The sequence below is a fragment of the Cinclus cinclus genome, chromosome 1 (genome assembly GCF_963662255.1).
Source record: "Cinclus cinclus chromosome 1, bCinCin1.1, whole genome shotgun sequence".
Classification (NCBI taxonomy): domain Eukaryota; kingdom Metazoa; phylum Chordata; class Aves; order Passeriformes; family Cinclidae; genus Cinclus; species Cinclus cinclus.
Window position 1 is genome coordinate 58,267,620 of NC_085046.1, and position 20,141 is coordinate 58,287,760.

Below are 20,141 nucleotides of genomic sequence, written 5' to 3' on the forward strand. Positions count from 1 at the left end.
TACCACTGCAACGTTATATCTGCTCTATCATGAAGGTAAAAGGTTTGCTCTTGGTTTGCAAACCAAAGGTTTGCAGAGAATTCTTATTCACAGATGACAGGCACGTGCCTTCAGAATACATGCATCCCTGAAGGCAGGGTTATGTCTTGACTATCATACATGCAGGCACAAAGAATTAAAATTCATTTCATTAACTATGAAAAGCCTTAAGAAAAAAGCCTATCAATTACAAATTTAAAGTTTTGGTTTTGGAGGAATATACATGAGGATTTTCTCTACAGATGATTACAGATGGCTGGGATACCTATCACTTGCAAGTCAAACCCATAGTAGTCATTTGCCTTTTTGTTCTGCCTAATTCCAGCTACTATAAAAATATTAACTGAGCCAAGAGAGGGAAAATACAGATGACTGAAATGGTAATTTGTGAACAAATCTTTGTATAATGCTAAACAATTGTCAGACTTTTTAATTTGTCAGAATTTTTAGTTTAGATAAGGTCAGTAAAGTACATACTTCAATTCAAAGTATCTTCTAAAGAGAAACTCTGTGCTGATGAAAAACACAAGCTGTGACAGGTGAGTAGTTTTGAAATCCTCTTCCCCAGATGAAAAGGAGGCAAGATGATTTATAGGTTTAAAAAAATAGGGGCCAAATTTTGCCTATAGTCTAGTATACAACATTTCCCTTGGGATTCTAAATATTTAATTTCAATTAATTACAACTGTTTATATAGGACTCATGAAACTGTGTGTGCTTTTTAATGTCTGCTTCTTAGTAATGCTATTGTGATAGCTTTGATAACCACAAAGAGCAGGACAATTTGGTTTTGGTATTTCCATACTGATGGTTACAAAACTCCCAGCAAAACTCAACCAAAGCTCATGGAGTAACTAAATGGAATTAGTATGCAAGCCATAATAAGAATTTCCCCTTTTTACTGCTGCGTATTTTATTTTAAAATGATGTTATGTTAGAAAATTACTTGCAATGACTATTCATTTGCCTCAGTAAAGATTTTCATTTCTTGTCCTTGGTCTTGTAAAGGTTTTGATGGTCAGGTTAAGCTTCAGTAGACATACATGTAAGGATTGTGTACTGCCACAGTATTTAAATAAAACTTGAGTTTGTTCTTTAAGGCAGTTACTTCTAAAAGCTATCTGAACTTTCTGATGACATTTCTTTTGGTAGCATCTACTGTAGTAATGAAAGCAAAGATAACTAGGAACAACAGGATTTTATAGATGTCACATAAGACCAGTGCTACATAGTGGAAGATGCTGAAAATCAAGCTGGAAATTTAGATGGAATGAACTGAGATGCCCCCCAAAAGAGAGAGGACAGTAAACCTTATTAGGTTCCCACATCCTTACTTCATACATGACATTTAGTTACAGTCTGTAGCATGGTGCATCAGAAGACAATATGCTCTGCAACACTCTAAGGCCTGAAAATGGGGCACCTCCTCAGCTAAACTTTCCTGTCATCCTTGAGGTATAAGCTGTACTTACTGTCCTGAGAGTTGAGGGAATAGCAGATGAGTAAGAAAATGTACTTTGCCTCATTCCCAAGCAGGCCTGGAACTTAAGAGCTAATAATCAAGCAAGTACTTAGGCTTTTAATTTCCTACCAATATTAGTGGAAGAGTAAGAACTTAAGTAGATAGTGAACCCCTAACACACAGCTGCATAAGATGCTTTTATTCATAGCCATTATCTTTCACACCAAGCACAGTAAAAGAGAAAAACCTTTACCAAGTACTATCTTCCCAGCAACAACTTTCCTTTGTAACTGTCACATCAGAATGACTTCTTTTCATGCATCACTTTGAGGTTTAAAACTATCAGTCTGTAGAAACAAAGAAAAACAAAAGTGTGTTTCTCAAAATAAAATACTGCTACCTGAACCATCCTCTCAGGTTCTGATCCCAAGCTTACTGGGCCACTGAAAGAATTTCAAAGTTTCCATCAGGTCCAAATAAAGAGCTTTGGTTCACAGCAGGGATTTTATACTGCACAAGCAATGCAAAGTAAACTCTGGCAGAACCTCAACTCGTTCCCTCAGCCTCTTATAACTCAATTTCTAGACAGTGTCAGCTTGGATCTGTCCACACTCAATTCCCTTGCATACCTTCTATCTTATGAGTGTGCTGATCTCTCTCACTTTGAACTAACAACTTAAAACCTAATTATATTTTAAAATCTTCCTAACCAATCAGTCCTCCTGTATGGAAAGATTCTGGCATTACAGACACTCTGTACTTGGGTACAAAAAAAGCCTGTCCTTTGTGTATCTAAAAGTGTCACCTGATGTGCCAGACAAGGCAGATAGCTAGCAACAAACAAACTCCCAGGTCAACAGTGTGTCTTGGACTCTGCAGTAGGCTGGACTTCACCTTTTAGTGAGGCTGGGTCCAGAACTTCTCACTTACCACTGAGTTATTACTCAAGTCTTAAAGTCAAGAGGAAAAAACAGGGACACTGATTTTGCTTGTAACTCAGCTGAAGGATTCATCAAGGATTGTAGGCTCAGTCTTTTTATTCATTAAAAAAAAACAGGACTACCCTGGAGCCATTTTCACATACACAGGCACCAGTGATGAAGAAGGTTCTTTACATTTAGACAGCTTACTACCATGCCAGAATAGCCACTGTTGGTATCAAGTATCCTGTTTTCTGCTTTGGAGTGTGATAGGTCCCCAGTGCATCACAGGAGTGGATAACCATTCACTCTTCAAGAACACTGGGTAACTCTTGGAAAGGGTTCACAAAGCCGAACACTTTGTATCCTGAGCATCTTTATATACATCTAAAATCTTCCCAGGTAACCAAAGCCATCTGTGGGAAAATCCATTTAAATCTATACAAGAGCATGTGCTGTGTTTTGGCAAACTTCCCTCCCACTTACAAACAAACAGCAAAATAAATTATAAACAAACAAAAGGATATCCAAGTCCAGAAGGAAGCCCTTGCCTTTTGTTTGTTATTGTTGTTTTGGTTTTAGGCTGAAGTATGGGCTCAAAGGGTCACTGAAGGCAAAGTTACAAGACAGGCTACCACACAATGTCAGCAGAACAAAACATAAACAGTTTAAGGGCTGAAAACCAGTGCTCCCTTTCCATACATTGGCCAAATACAGACTTTTCACCTGCATGGCACATGACAGCACACACTCTCACCTATGTTTATGTACTCTGAATTGGATACTGATATGGGCAGGGCAGGGGGAGAACAATACATCTATTAACCTTTATTCAGACTTGGACATGAAAATCAGTCTACAAGCTCTTTTTGAAAGAAAACAAGGCAGAACTACAAAGAGCTGGTTTTGAATACTGAACATCCTATCTCTCCTAACTTTAGAAAATCAGAGTAATACATCCAGATACTTGTTCAGCTGTTGCAGAAAATCAGAATGGTGTTTTCTCTCCTTTTCAGCCAATATTTAAAAAATAAGTTATTTTTATTCCAATTAATTTCTTTTGGCATTCTGGAACCCAGCTAGGTCACACTCAGCTGCCTATACCTTAAACCTCTGGGACTGGTAACATTGGAAAGCCATTCCCAGCAATACTATTACTCCCAAGTTTGGCAGCAAGAGTGAACAGGGAATCAAATCCCTTGGCTTCAAATGAATCTATCATAAAATGTAGCTAAGTTACAATGCTTTGGAGTTTATTTGTGGGTAAATTGCACCTAATTACATATATATTAATTGTAAATGTCCTTACTCCAAGGGGCCATAAGCTTTCCTTACATATGTTAGAGCTTGAAGGGACTATGTGACAACACATGTGCAAAATAATGTTCATTTAATAGCAATCTGATTGGCAGTGTTTAGTCATAAACAATATTTTAAAGCATTATTAGCTTAATGCCCCCTTCAATTCCAATGCAAGGCAGTGCAAACTTGAAAACAGGCTGTGAAAATCCTTAACTAGACTTTCTTAGTAATGTTTCATTCCTCACCTCTCAGATTAGTACAATAGTTCCATCCAAATCCAGCCAGTCAGAACCATGCTACAGTACACACAAGAACAAGCACAAAGTATAGAGAGGAGGAAAGTAAGGGCTGGTATTTTCCAACTATTTCTGTTGACATAAAATACTTCAGAGCCTATATTGGCCTAGAAATAGGGTTTTTTCCCATTTTTCTATGGGTGGTATATGACAATCACAGGCTAGAACCTAGTATATTATTACCACTTACTTCCCAATAGTATATTGTTGAATGTTTTGAGGAAAGTGCTAGATCCCATATAAGACATTTTTAAAAAAACCCTAAAAAAGTAGTCAAATGAAACTCAGTAAGTAATGGGATACTCTTCAGAAAGACTGCTACAAAAGATCCTTTTTCAAGAGGTTCTCTTTGACATCATCAGGGCAACTGAACATCTAGGAATGTTTGAGATATTTTTGCTTGAATTGACGAAGTGTAGTATAACTGCTCTTGACTTTGGCTTTGTTGTTTGTTGTTTTGTGTTTTTTTTCCCTAAAGCTCAACAAAATGCTGTATTTTTCATACCTACATATTTATTTATTTTTGCCAATATATGCATGAGGAATGTAATGAAGTGGCATTGTGCTGCAAGTAGCTCAGCAGATGTTGAAATCAGTTCCAGTTCCTGAAGACAACTTCTTGACAACATAGTCTCAACATTCACAATAACTGAAACATGTGGGATTCATAACATCATCCTTACAAATATATACTCTATCCCCCTCTGTGTTGTAAACCCTCAGCCTTACTTGTTTCCTTGTACTTTATGATCATATGTGCCTGCATGCTTATAACCAGATACATATCCTGAGTTATCCACCAGATCTTCTCGGCCGGCTCTGCCTTTTCCTTTCCCACTGGCATCAAACCTCTCTTTGTGAGAACCAGTGAATTTTGAAGTATCTGTAAGGCGTGAAACAGTTGGAGATGCAACAGTTTTCTATTGGAAGAAAAAAAAAAAGAAACAAAACAAAAAAGACACATCAGAAATCAGCCATTCTTAATACAGACACCTTTACATGCTTCCAAGATTCAAATCTTTGCTTATGACAAGGACTATGCAAATACCTACTCATTCCCAGCAACAGGATACAAAGATGTTTGTTTCTTGCCATTACATACAATGACAATAATAATACAGCAAAAAAGGAAATAGAACAAATTATATAAAAAACTTTTGGAAGACTTCCAGTATGAGATACTTTTGATTAATAATCAAGTTCTAAACACCAAAGATATGCAGAAGTTGTATCTTGACTTCACATTTTGAACCGTGTTCGAAATCCATTATGTCAACATGAAAGCATAAAAGTCTGGCTCCACCAATACAGAAAAAGTACTCCAATACAACTAGAATTCATTGCTTCTAAAGACAATTTCATTCTAAACTCTAGGATTCACAAGAGAAGTAACAAACTGGAAGGACTGAAAGTGATTTCTAATGTTAGCAAATTAGCAGTCTATGAAATGGCACTGAGCAAAGACTTTCCTTCCACCGAGTCATATCAGGCTCCTCAAAAACCAGTTTTGTTGTCATCAAGACAAAAAAAAAATTGACTACAGAAACAGAAAAAAAAAAAATTTCACATAACAATATTGAAGCATGATAACCTGTGTGCTCAGACTAGGAACAGCCTCTTTGATCCTTAAATTTATATTTTAAAATCAGGGCAGGAAAATACACACAAGACTTTTGAGCTAAAATGAACAGAGTGCTAAAATCTGGGCATCTTTTGTATGTGCACCACTTGCCACTATGTGAAAGAAAATGTCCACTGGAGCATTGCTAAATGACCTTTAGGGACTTCTGTCTCACAATCTTAAGAGTACTATTTGCAGAAGTAGTTATTTTTCTATACTGAAAAAGTAGGTATCACGACAATGCTAAGGAAGAAGTACTGGTCCAATATACACAGTTTACTTGTTCACATTGACCTGGTTACACCTTATAACCAGGAAAACTCCAAATGCAAGACAAGAGCAATATATTCAATATATAGTTAACTACACTTAAAACATATTTGCTTTCCTTGTATTTAAAAACTACTACTTTACAGAAAATCAGTTTACCTACATGTGCATACACTCTACATGTCACATGTAGGGAAGTCCCAGAAAATCTAGCTGACTGCCTTTTCCTTTACCAAATTCATTCTCAGGACAGACTGCTATTCTGAGAACTTGTAATGGTAAACTTAATCACTATTTGAAAAATAAAAGACTACAGCTTCTGCTCCTCTGTTTCAAAGGTGTGGCATGAAATGTATGAAATTTTCTTCAATACACAAACTACAATAAAAACATGAGAATTTCTGTACAGTAACACATTTAGTAACTTACATACTAAAACTTGTGTGAGTGGATGGAAATGCACACATATTAACATGCAAGAAGAAACAGTAAAACGAGGATTAATAGAATGGCTCATGTAAAGAATGAAGGATGTTCCCAGGAAACTATTCCCAGTGGTAAACTTGAGAAATGTGGTATTTATATCAAGACATCTGCATTCTGATAAGACCACAACACACATGACTTATAAGGTGCATTTCCGCAACAAGATGATAGCAGCGTGCCACACAAGTCCTTCCTTTTCCTACTAATCTGTAGGGAAAACAGTAACATGTTTCAAACCAATGAAGAAAACTGAGGATGGGCAACAGCTTGGCAGGTTAAAAAATACGATCTTTTTGTCCTGAAAAACAATCAAAACCTAAAACCCCTGGACAAGGGACAGCACAAATTCAGAGCAAGAACAACAGCAATTCCACATTTGGTGGTTTTTCAGCCCAAAATGGATCAGAAGGCTTCCTGCATCACATTTAATGCTCATGTGAAAATAATATTGAAGGCGGTACCTGCAACGCAAACATTTTTTCCCTCCAAATTGTTTTTCAGTAAGAACTGCAGTCTTTTCCTAAGTTGTATGTCAAGTCACTGATGTGCCCTTTCCCACATGTGACAAGACTATTCAACTGAAATACTGGTGATTTGCTGTTGGCAAAATTTTTGTGAAATGGGAGGCTCACCTTTTTTCCAACAATACAAAATCCAAGCAATGTTAATTCCTTGTATGTTAAGCTCTCACTCCCCGAACTGATATATCTGCATAAAAGATCAGAGATGAGATGCCACTACAAGGCTATGCAGAACGCCTCAGTTCTCCATTTTCTTCTTCCTTTCCATCATTCTTATGATGAACGTGTATACATTAAAAAGAAAATGCCTCTTTCTTTTTAAGGTTGTGTAAATATTCTTAAGGTTGTGCTAAGATGCTTTCATATACAACATCTTCATATCCATCCTGGGCTCCTCAACCACAAGCAGCTAGTGGTACTATGTATCACAGAATCATAGAAAAGCCCTGCGACTGAGCACTACTGAGAAAAGCCTTGCTCCATCATCTTTGCACCCTCCCTTCAGGTATTTATATACATGGATGGGATTCACCCTTGAGCCTTCTCTTTTCCAGTTTACACAATGCCAGCTCCCTCAGCTTTTCCTCATAGTAGAGACGTTCCAGTCCCTCTATCATCGTAATGGTCCTTTTCTGGACTCTCTCCAGAAGCTTATCAGTCTTCTCCTGGGGAGTCTGGAGCTGAATGCAGGACTTCAGGTGAGATTTCACCAGTGCTGAGCAGAGGGGAAGGAATACCCAAATACAGGAAGTATTTGCTTGGCAATACTTCTAATGCAGCTGAGATACCAGTGACATTCCGTACAGCAAGAACACCTCTCTGGTTCCTGTTCTGCTTGGTGTCTGCGAGCATTCTGAGGTCCATTTCAACCAATCTCCTTTCCATCCGCATGGACCCCTGAACGTACTGGTGCGTGGGGCTCTTCCTCATCAGTTGCAGGACTTTGCAGTGCTTGCTGAGCTTGCTGAAGTTCCTGTCAGCCCCTATCTCCAGCCCGTCATGTCCCTCTGGATGGCAATCATCCCATCTATCAGACACTCCTCCCAGCTCTGTGTCATCACAAAACTCACTGAGAGTATACCACACCCTATCATGAAGATGATTAATGAAGATGTTAAACAAGACAACTCAGCATGGACCCCTCTCCATACAGAAAACCACTGTTTTCACCCTCCAACTAGGGGTGTTGGAGGCACTGTTCATCACCACCCTCAGGGCTGAACCATGCAGCCTGTTTTCAGTCCACATCAGAGTCTGCCCATCAGCTTCTACAGCAATAGCTTGAGGGGTTCTGAGACTCTTAAAAGAGACCACATCAAAGGTCTTACTGAAGCCCAGGTAGATGCTGCACTACTCTCTTCTTCCCCTATGTACTCAGGCAGTCATTTAATTGTAGAAGTTTACAGGTCAGTCAAGCACAGCTCCGCCATGGTGATGAGCTGTGCTGACCAGTACTGATGACTTTCTTGTCCTTCATGTACCTGCATATGATTTCTAGAATTAGCTGTACCATTACTTTTAGTGTCTTAACATGAAAAATTTACCCATAAAGATTCCTCTGTGAGCTGATGACTTATTTTTAGTGAACAGTCTTTATGAACTGGATGTGCAACTGACTGTTTTTATCAAAATGGTTTATTCTATTTCTGAACAACAAAACCAAGTATGCAGATTAAACTGGATATTGAGCAAAAGGCAAAACCAATTGAAAGGGTGGTCACAAGCTCATTCTTCTCTACAATCCATCTGTTCATTATTAATGGCACAAGGGTATGGGGAGGCAAACAAAAAGTGGGGGGTGGGGGGAGAAAGGTGACCATCCTTCTTAAGTGAAGAAAAATATAGGAAGAAATACAGTGACGAGCACAAAGGGCTGGATGAGAACAGTTTTCACATTAGCAAGTTACTACTCTCCCTTCTTTTTCACAATGAATCACATACAAATGATTCTGCCTTGTCATATAGCAATTCTGCTTGAAGTGGTTACTACCTAGAGTAAGTTACATAATCTCTTTAGTTACATTATACAGGCAATAAATTCCTTGGGGCCAATATCCTTCTTTTTCTTTTTTAATGTGAGACCACAAAAGCTTTCATTTTCCATCTCTTATCTGCACACACAGTTAAGCACAAAGTTTGCATATCACAGAAGGTGCCCCATGAAAGTCAATTTTTTATTTTTAAAAAACTTTCTCTTAGGAAGAAAGTTTTACTTAGCACAACAGAATCAAACATAATTAGTGTTCCAAATCAAGATTCTTCATTTTTTGTGCATTTTTTCCTAACAATACAGTAATTTTCCTTGCCTTGTGTTAGTGTCTACAAAGAAGTGCTGCTAAGACAGCAAGGGGCTTGGAGCATGTGACATACATGGAAAAGATGGAAAAGAGAGTGTGTTTATCAAGACACAGAATAAAAAAGGGAAAACCAAATCTTATTCCTGTCCTCAACAGACGGGTTATATTAGAAACAGAGACAGTTCAGAAGTAAACAATAATGGGCATGATTTGGAAGATAGGAAATTCCAAGTAGACACATGAGAATTTTTCACCACTGTGGTTGGTCAAGCCTGGAAAGTGTGGGGCATTCTCTGTCCCTAAGGATTATCAAAACTTAAAATTACTAAGTCACAGAACAATTTAAGTTGGAAAGAACCTTGGAATATTAGTCTTCATAGAGCATAAAGCACTGCTCTCAGCAAGGCTCAAATAGGCTTACACAGAAATTTCTCTAGTCAAGTCCTGAACACCTGTAAAGTTCCACAGCCTCCATAGGCAACTTATTCCAGTGTTTGACCACAGTGCAGGTAAGTAAACAAAACAATCCAACATCTCATCCAAATACTGTATTACCAATAGTCCAACTTCTGTCGGTCTGAAACAGCCCTCTTACCAAAGAGAGGAAGTGAAAGCAGTGGTCTTTAAACTCCAGAAGCCTTAACAAATGCCTTAACAAATGTCTCCCTTGTCCTTTCTCAGAAAAGATAACTCTGCAAACTTATACAGATTTTGCCTGCTGCCTCAAGCTAACTAATAAATCAAGAAGCAGTTAACAGAGGAAGCAACACAATCCATTTCATTACTTTTGAGAATTTGAATTAGTTCCAGAAATGTATTATCAGCCCTTAGGAAACTGAAATGAACTACATTAAAAAGGAAGTGAGAGCACAGAAGTCAAGAACATGTATTTTGTCTACTGTAGTACAGAACAATATAGCAGTTTGCTGAAGAAAAACACATCCACTGAAAGCTCTGCAGCTGCACTGGCTTGGCTTGTTTGCAGCAGGAAAACTGTATGAGTTCTATGGACCCAAAAGACTCCATAAAATTAACTTTTTTGTGTCAAAAGGCTAGAAGCATCATCTGAAGCTAGTACCACAATCATGCAAATTAGGTAACAGTGTGAGACTGGAAGATTTCCCCCACTTTCAGGGCTTTTCCTTCCACAACAAAGTTGGGGCAAAGAAGAGGAAAGACCATTCAGTGCTGCCAAGGTGGCGCTCCTCGTTTTCTGTCAGCACACGTCACCGTCCCTTCTACAAAGCTCCCAGCTCAAAACCCAAGCAAATGCCACAAAAGCTTCGCACCTGGCACACTGCAAAGAGCTCCACGAGCAGGGCAGAGCAGCACCACACTCCTGCAGCTGCACAGGGCTCACTCCTGCAGCACCACAGCCCCTGCAAAGCTCGCAGGAGCTCTGTGCTGGGCACCTCTGCACACAGCACAGCACCATCCCCAAAAAGCTCTCCAGAACCCGTTCCTGGGAAGGAAAAGCACCGAGAAAACCCACTGGACTTCAGGAATATCACACGTTCCAAACAGACACCCAGTGCCCTCGCTTTCACAATGAACTCTTGGCTCCACTGAAACAACTTTGCCTCAAGGTTTCTTCCACCGCTTGCCACTACCCACAAAGATTCGGGGTTGATTTAGAGCTGCTCCACAGCCTAGGCAGAAACTTAATGATGCAGCACCTTGCAGTAGGGGGTTTCTGCTTGGTTTTCTTTCCTGAATTACAAATGCCCAGATAGCACAGGAACAGTCCCTGCCTGCCTGGGGAACTGACTGTGTCTTTTCAGCAATCAATGCTGGGAGCGCCTGCGCTGCCAAAATCAAGGGTGACTGGCACTAGGGGAGCTGCTCTTGTTACTCCTCACTGAAAGGTACAACACCTTAGCCACACTACTCCTGCCTACGCTGTCAGCTGCAGGCAGCTTTCCTTGCTGCACACCTGAATGCCTTCCCACATTTGCTCCTTCAACCACAAAACTTCACTATCTAACACCACACCTTCCTAGCATAAGCTGCCACAGAGATTTCTTTATGCAATTAAGATGATCTGGGAGCCTGCAGAATCAGCACCAACATTCATAGTCTCAGCAAGGTTTTGAAAATTATTGACCTGGTGTTCTCACTTTGCAAAAGTGAGAAATTAAAAATTACTGTAACATGGAAAAATATATATTTCAAAGGGAGTCTGCCCTTTTCTTTTTTTGGGTGGGGGGTGTGTGTGTGTACCAGAACTCCCTACCAAAATTGCATTTACTTTGGTTTTAAGTTCATGGGAATACATACGCATGCATTAAAAGTCTGCGGAAGAGTCAGAAGTAGAGGTCAAGCTTCAAAAAGAAAAATTGGATTTCATTCATGTTCCTTCAGTTTAGGATGTGCACAAACACACCCAAACAAAAGAAAATGATAAACCACTCCCCTTCAATAATCCCAGAAATTAACATCATTTTAACTAATCCTGTGAGGACTTTCAATGGAGTGGTTGCCACTAAGATGACGGAGCACTGCAAGTTGTAGTTCTATACACAGTATCTAAACCTTTTCACTAACTAGGAGTCCAGCCAGAGCTGGAGCACAAGACATCAAAAAGGTGCCTTATATTTGACATCACTTCCAGCAACAAATTCACATTTATTTCCTAAATTTGCCTGACCCAGGTCTAGCTTCATCAAGAGAAGACCATGTAATGTCCAGCCATACGGGCAGATCAGTTGTTGCCCACTTGGCACCTGCAGGAGACCCCTTCCTTTCCTCCTCTTTAAGATTAGCCCCTTAACTCCAGTTCTCCAGCATTTCAACAGTCCAAGTCACTACATGGTTCCAACTGATGGGATATAGCAGCCTGAATAATATGACCTTCCAAAAAAACAGTGTGCCAGCATTTATCTGAGGAGGAGTTTTTCATTCTTGTTGGTGGTGAAGACAAAACAGAAAAGGAAATATATTACAAGGCTTTTTTTTTTTTTTTCTTTCCAGTGAGGGTGTTGCTGAATACTTCTTTAATGAGACTGGTTCCAAAGCTAGATGCTGTCAACACAAGCCTTTACACAGGCTACAGTCTCTCTTCCTCATTTTTTCATGTATTTCTATAAGGTTCTCTATTCATCCAGTGCAGCACTCAAGTCAAAACACCTGCACAATCCCAGGGAATCACATCTCTCCAGATAATTTGCCCTGCCTTCCCATACTACATGCTTTTGTGTCCAAGTGTTTGAGACAGACCCCATGTCCTGCTGCACTTACAGAAGGGCAAGAACCTCCCATGTCAGGCTTGTCACCTAGACATATCTACTCTGCCCCTTATGATCTTTCATCTTCAGGTTATGGTAACCTTTCATACCCAGTCTAATAGTTTCCTCAGCAGATCAGAAAGCCTAGTTTGTAAAGATACTCTTGTTCCACATTGTTAGATTTATTCCACCCCTGCAGAGTAGCCCTCATTTCTCTGGTCCTAGATGCCAAGGCCCCATCTTCAACAGAAGCTATACAGTCCACTGCTACCCAATCTTTCCTCCTCCCAGGATTGGCAAGGCAAGATCTGAGATCCATAACCTTCAGCCTCACCCCTATACCTCTGTAGCTCCCCTTTATATGCTCCAGGTTATCTCCAGAGTAGTACTCTGAGTACCTACAAGAAGAGGAAGAAAAGGAGGCTGAACAAATCTTGGCTGTGCATCTGCAACAATCCCAGATCTTGGCACCTACCAAGCAATAAAACTCCTGAGACATCTGGTGAGATCAGAAAATGCATGCCTTGATCATCCATGAGAAGAATCATCAGTCATTTTCTGTGACTGGTACCCATTACTCCTGACTCATGGTACAGCACTGTTGCTAGAGTATAGTGTCACCCATTACAGAACAGGGAAGTATAATAGCACATGAGATATTCGGGATGGTACAATCTTCTGTGACTGTTCACTCAACTTCTTTCCAGATTTTCACTAACACACAGCTCATACTAAGGCCTGATATAATTATAAATCTGCAGCCAGCTCTCATTCAACCAAGGATCCTTAAAAAAAACCTTTCTGTCTCCACAGTGTGAGAGAGTGCTGGTCAACATTACCACTCATTTTCCCCCTTTTGTGTCAACATCAAGTTCAGGCTCAGCAACTCTGGTGGGTCTTGTTGATCCTCACCAGTGTTCAGGATACTACACGTATTCTGAAACTGAAGAACTGCAGGGGGAGCAGATCTGTGACTTTTTGTTGCCAGAAACCACAAGCTTTCAGCCTTCTCTACCTCAATAGTCTCTGTCCACTTGGCCTCCGGCTGTCACTCCCTCCTCATCTTGTGTATCTTGGGTTTTCCACAAATATCACTTCATCTTCTCCTCATCCTCTCCTTCATCCTCCTCATCTGACCACCACCACCCGCCCTGACCTCTGGGAAGACACAGGAGCTCTCTGAAGCATGCAACAGGCTACAGGACTTCCTCCTAACAGAGCCAAGGACTCTGATGTGCTAATGGCAGTTCTGCAGATTTCTTCTACATCTTAATGGATGTCCATGTGCTGGACAGTATGTCCTGCAGCTTTTTCAGACTACCACTGTAAAATCTTCAGGAAGATCCACAAAATCTTAAGTGGACTTCCTAGGCCTCTTTGCACTTCTGTCACAACAACTGTTTTGTCTCATTTATCACACTCTATGGGCTGCACTGACTTTCTTGCTCTTTCCCTAGCAGGTACATTTTGGTAAGAATATGATCTTGCCCACATCAACATCTCCCTGAGAACCCATTATCCTGCTTTTAAAATGCTGTTGCTGCGGTACTGTACTGCCACCCATACTCCCCTCACTGTGAATCTGACTGGACTGAGCCCTGAACAACCTGATCTGGCTTTAAGTTAGCCCTCTTGTGAGCAGAAGGTTTGAATGAAATCATCCAAGATGCCTTGCACTTGAAATTGTTCTGCATTTCTATACCAAGGACCCTGATGAATGTACACTGAAATTCAGCTGGTTTTATTTTAACAGCAAGCAATGACCAAAGCAAGGTTCTATTCCCCAGGAGGTGCAGAAATGCATTCAGCATTGTTATGGCACACAGCTCTTGGTACAGGAAAAGAAAGAACCTAAGTTTTGCTCTTGGTAACCTTTGTGTAGGAATGAAGACAATTAAAGGGCCCTAGACTTCATTTACATGTCTGTTTACAAGCTGTCCAAGTTACACAACCTGCACTGTATATTCTAGTGACAGATCACTACCAAGCAAGCTAATAAAGCCACTGGCTTCATTAACCCTTATCACTTTCCTGTGTTTTTCTTCTTGTGGGACAAAGCCAATCGTACATGTTCTGCTCCAAGATTAGAAAGCAGCCCAAAATTCACTTGGTTTCAATGTCTGGATATCTGGCTGCTGAGCCTTCTCAACCACATCAACCACAAGCAGGGATTTTTGTAATTGTATAACGTTCTGAAGGAGAAGAAAAAATAAACAGAAAAAGATAAAAAATCTTCCAGCACTTCTATCACAATGTGCACTAAAATCCTCATTGTCTGATGTGAAGGCAAACTTTCCAACTGTCCTGCTGAAGGAGTGCTTCCCCCAGGCTGCCATTTAGTCCAGACATACTGGCCCCACCACCTATCTCCCCAAAATACCCAGTACAGAACATAAGAAGCCATGACACAAAATTCCCCACATGCTGCTGAAATATTCTTATCCATAAGCTTCACTTAATAATGCTTTCAACTCTTTCCCTAATACGTTTAGAGTAATGTGTCAGTAGTCACATAAAGTTTTCTGTCTGAAACCTGAACTAAATCTACATGACATATAGCAGAGTTTCACAGAGCAGGGCGCACACTACATGGCATGACTGACTTACCCTAGAACTTTTAAGAAAAGCTTAGTGTAACTTTATCTAACTATACAAAAAGCAGTACAACTTGAAATTTCCACAATATTGACTTCCCAAAGTAAACAAAACATTACAAGCTTGTAGAGACATTTAATATCTGCACTCCTGGGTTGCAGGAGGAGAGTGGCCATGTATTAATTAATTTATTTTAATGTCTTTAATTGCCAAGTTTGTGGGTCTTTTTTACCATCCAGGAACTAAATTAGCATGAGAAAACAAACATGAAATTTGGTTTTACATATACACATACATGCTCCCAGCCTGCAATCTCCCTCCTTTTAATCTCTACCTCCTGCCCCTTACTTTTCCAGGTAACAGACAAAACTAGTCTGATCCCCCTTTCTTCACTTCTTCATCATTCCCCAGAACTGCACATATTGAAGAGTCAAGCCTCACATTGCTGGCTCATATCCCCTCTCCACTCTCCTCCCCCTGCTGCTGGCACACTCCTATACCTCTGCAGAACTTACATGATACTACTTGCATCTGCAAAGCTCTCTCTCATCTGTATCCCCCTTACAGGAAAAGACTGTTCCCTTACTAGCAGACAATGATGATTTCAATGTCTGCCTGCTGAAATACCAAAAATGGAATCTGGAGCGAGGCCTAGAAGAATGTACACAATTTGAAGTAGGAATCCCTGAACAGATGAAGAAGTTATTCAAATTTATTAAGGTAAGTGAAGAACAAAAAGGAAGGTTCAATATTTTAAGTCTGTATCAAAATTACCACTTGTTTTAAATGAGAGTAGAAAAGTACTAAAATAAAATCTTGCAAAAAGATGAATTATTTTACAACTCAAAAGGTATTTACACTGATATTACACTTGATATTTACACTGATCATTTGCAGAGAACCAGTTTCTGAAATTATTATATTTTCATTCACAGTTTTACAGACAAAATTCAGGAGGATCACAAATTTTAAGCAGATTAACTAAACCGACAGAACTATTCAAGCTGATGGTAAACACTCCAGTATCTCCTAAAATACTGGATAAAAGCTTGCCTAGCCTGGGCATCTAAAAGGACAACCAAGCTTACGTACAGTATGCTTTATAGCTCCTTTTCACATACAAAGCTTAATACCAGTATTTTAAAATTAAAAAAGAAAGAACATTATAGCTCTGACAGACTTGGAACAAACAAGAAACAAAGACTGGACCTATTATAATAATTATAATTATTTCCAGATTTCCAGTGTTCTGGGACTCACATGGTGTAATTAAATGTATTTTAAGATGCCTTTGCTTTTTGGTATTTCACAAAATATCTTAACAACTTTTTATTGAGGCTCTAATGTCATTCTACTCTTTTTGATTTAGATACACCACTCTCCATTAACATTTATTGTTCTAAGCATACACAAGAGCTCAGGATATTCCTGAGGTGCTACTAGGTGGCAGTACAATTTCTAGAAGGAGCAATGACAGTGTCACACAAGAACACACACAGTAGCACAATATTCAGCTGTTGCAAGGTCTTTGCTCCCATTCTGCTTAGCAATTGCTGCCTTCAGGCTCACAGAGAAATTGGATTTGTGGGTTGTAGAGGGAAGTGGTGAACATAACAACACTGCAGCAGAACAAAGGACAGGTAGAAACAATCTGTCCATTAGATCAGTAACATACCGTTACTCCAGTTAAACCTGGGCCTTTTCCTTCAATTAGTTTATACATTTCTTGAAGTGCTTCCTCATCACTTTTGCCTTTAAACCGCTTCTTGGAGAGTTCTTGAAGAGCTTCCTTAAACTGCTCAAAAGTAATAGTTCTTACAGACTTTCCCCTGTTGAAACACACAGCAATTGAAACAAATTACAAGAGAGCACAAAAAGCAATTCAAGAGTAGCAGAATGGTTTCAGTTTAACACAGTGAACAACAGAAAATTGCAACAGAACAGGAAGGCCCATGCAGCCCATTTATGGTGTCAAATAAAACATATCCCAGGAGTAAGGTAAAAATACTTTACTTTACTAAAGTAAAAATACTTTCTTTTTATACGCACATCAGTAGGATAGCACTTTACAGACTTCCCTTAATGAATGTTTAATAATAAAGAGGAAATAAAGGGACTGGGTCTACTGTCAAAATGCCTTCAGCTCACCAAATTAAATATAGTCTCATTTGATTGATCACTTATAAAGCCTGCATGTAGAAGACAAGAACTGAAGCATCTTAAGTGAGTCTTTTTATTATTTTTTATTCTACTTTGAGTAACTGGTTATCATGTTATTTGTAAGTCACTATTAATGTATTCACAAATAAGAATTATTCTGCTATTGCATAAAGCAAACTATTGAAAAGCACTCAAAAACTTGAAATTCCTCCTCAATTGAAGACTGACAAGTTTTTAAATGACACATTTAAATTCAATACCTGCTTTCCTTTGTAGACCATCATCTTCAGAAAACTTTTAAAGGTAACAGAAAACAAAATATAGTAGTCTGGTAAACTCATAAACCTCCCAGAGATTTGGAGCGGAATACTTGCTGTAGTTTTCAGTAATAGGAAGATCATATTTTCACATTAGTAAATTATTTATATTTACTTTTAATTGAAAGTATTTTGCTGCACAACTGTGCAGTGCAAATTCTGATGAATGGGAAATTCACACTTCACAAACACCAGTTTATACTGTCATTCCTGCAGACCTTTTGTGGTCCATCATAGCAAAGGTTTCACTTGATAGAATCTTACAAAGCATTCACTACAGTGATATGCTTAATTAAAAGAAGGTTAATGCATGTCTGGTTTCTACCATTTTAAAATATTCAGTTTAGGCAGGAGATAACATTGCAGAGTATGCACTGTTCCACTCAATCCCCTAATATTAACCTAGTTTTAGTGCTCCTCATTTAAAAATTCAGGTATGAAGCAACAGCATTAGTGAGTTTACTCACCATTAAACAAAAACCAACTATTTTTAGTTGTTATGAATTACAGCAGACACAAGCCACACTTTTTCCTGTATTAGTAAACTATAGATTCTCTGATCTTTTGAATAAGAATTTACACCCCAAAATTCTGACATATATTCTGAACTAAAATTTAGCAGATCACATAGAACCATTTTTAGAAGATGTTTTGATACCTATGCTGATATAATCTTAAACAGTACCATCTTCAAAAGCAAAAAATGTTTACAACATTACAAAACTCTCAAAGTTAAAGTAATATTTGAGAGTCCATGTTGCCAGGAAACATGCTACTACACAAGTTTTGTTTGCTCCTTGAGCGTTTCTTTTTATGCCAATTTAGAGACCATTTCAAGCAAATCAGGGGGAAAAAATAACCAAGCACCACCACACAACCCAGACCAGTCCTTTCAACAGAGACAGCTGTTTATATAGGAATAAACAATAGATGCTAGGATAGACAAAGTGAGCACTGGCAACAGAAATCTTGGGCTAGAAAAGCAGTACATGGAAATCTAATTTTAATTCAAGTGTCAAAAAGACCTTTGTGAAGAGCAATTCAGCTATATGGCATGGATTTATGTTTGATCTTCTCTTAGACACCTTCAGGGTCAAATCCCTCTCAGCTGGGGGATGCCTCCACTAATGAAAAGGGGAAGTGAGGTTTCTGGTTTAGCAACCAACAGTTAGAAAGTAACTCCTACTTCAATTAACTAAACATAAAAATGAAATTTTATCCCCAGCTTTTAAAACAAAGAGAAATTGGCTATTCACAACAAAATTCAACACTAAGGGAACCCTTTACATAATTGCTCATTACTAGCATTCTTTATTTTCAATGCAGCCCAACATATGTAGCCAACATCAGCAACACCCACAAAAAAAAACTTTGTGTGTTTTTTGACCAAGCATTGCTGTTTGCAACTACTTGTCTGCCTTAGGTAACACATGTGCTGGAGTATCTCACAGAATTAGCTGGTAAAAGAACATCATGACAGTAGAAATAAAGATATAATCCAGCATTTCATTAATCAGAAGGACAGGTGGAATAAACTGCAATTAACTACCTGGAATTTCTCCAGGATTCTCATTAATAGGATTAACATCCCTCTTCTGATGAAACTTGTCCAAGAACTTTTTAGTAGCGCAAGAGGTCAAGACTTCAATTTGTTTTGCCTCTCGTTTAGAAAAAGAAAGCACTGGCAATCACTGCAAGGCTTCACCATAACAACACCCTAAGGCCCTAAATTTTCTACAGACTCACAGCCAAGTTTAGCATACAGGCCTTGCCAAAGGCAGTTTTCTGTAGCACATAGGTTTAGCTTGGATCATCAGTCAGGATCATCAGAATGGGAACAAGAATGATCACTTTCAGCAAAACCACCACCAGAAATTCATGTTGACTTGTTTATTCTTCACTAAATATTCTGAGCTGGAAGGGACCAACAAGGATCATTGAGTTCAACTCTAAAGTCATCAAACCCATGACCTTGTCGCTATTAGCGCCACACTCTAAACAAATGAACTGATCCCAGGGTTTTATTAACACATGGAGAATATTTGGTTGCATACTCATTAAGCAGAAGAGCGTATGTTTTTGTGTGTGTGAATTAAAAGGAAAAATATATAAATATGGCTGCCAAAAGGAACAAAGAACACTTGGTCTAAGACACAGGTATACCCACCTCTCACATTTGGTCTTTTCCCTGCCACTTACATGGGGCAAGGAAATGAGTGGATTTTTCCCCTTCAGCTTAAGGTATAACCACAAACTGGACATATATACGACCAATGTAGTACTGCAGCGGGACCCCGAAAGAGAAACAAATGCACATTGTAGCTGATATTCTTCACCAGCAAACAACATTAATTGAAGTGATGTTAAAAATAGGATAGGGAATTAAGGGAGTTTTGCGACTATATCACAAGTTTCCTAAATAAAACAGCTTTAATTTTGAAATTTGTTATCTTTTTCAATACTCCAAAAATATCCCCTCTTGCTCTGCCATCTATGACAATATTATCAAATCCAGTTGTAAAGCATCATAATTAACTCCAAAACTCCGTATCTGCAACATGTGTCAAGTCTTGTGGAAAACCCTAGGAACACAACATGCTCTTGCACTTTTGGTATGTGAGGTATGGTACA

General features: G+C 39.0%; 1 protein-coding gene across 1 annotated transcript in view; it reads right to left on the reverse strand.

The window, feature by feature from the left end:
• Window positions 1-4,613: 4,613 nt before the first annotated feature.
• Window positions 4,614-20,141, reverse strand: part of TPPP (tubulin polymerization promoting protein) — a 41,849-nt gene continuing 26,321 nt past the window's right edge. Inside the window, exons 2-3 of the mRNA XM_062498373.1 lie at window positions 16,709-16,862; window positions 4,614-4,939 (exon numbers count right to left, since the gene is read on the reverse strand). Of these exons, the coding sequence (XP_062354357.1) occupies window positions 4,745-4,939; window positions 16,709-16,862 (349 nt within the window). The 3' untranslated portion in view covers window positions 4,614-4,744. The remainder of the gene's footprint in view (window positions 4,940-16,708; window positions 16,863-20,141) is intronic.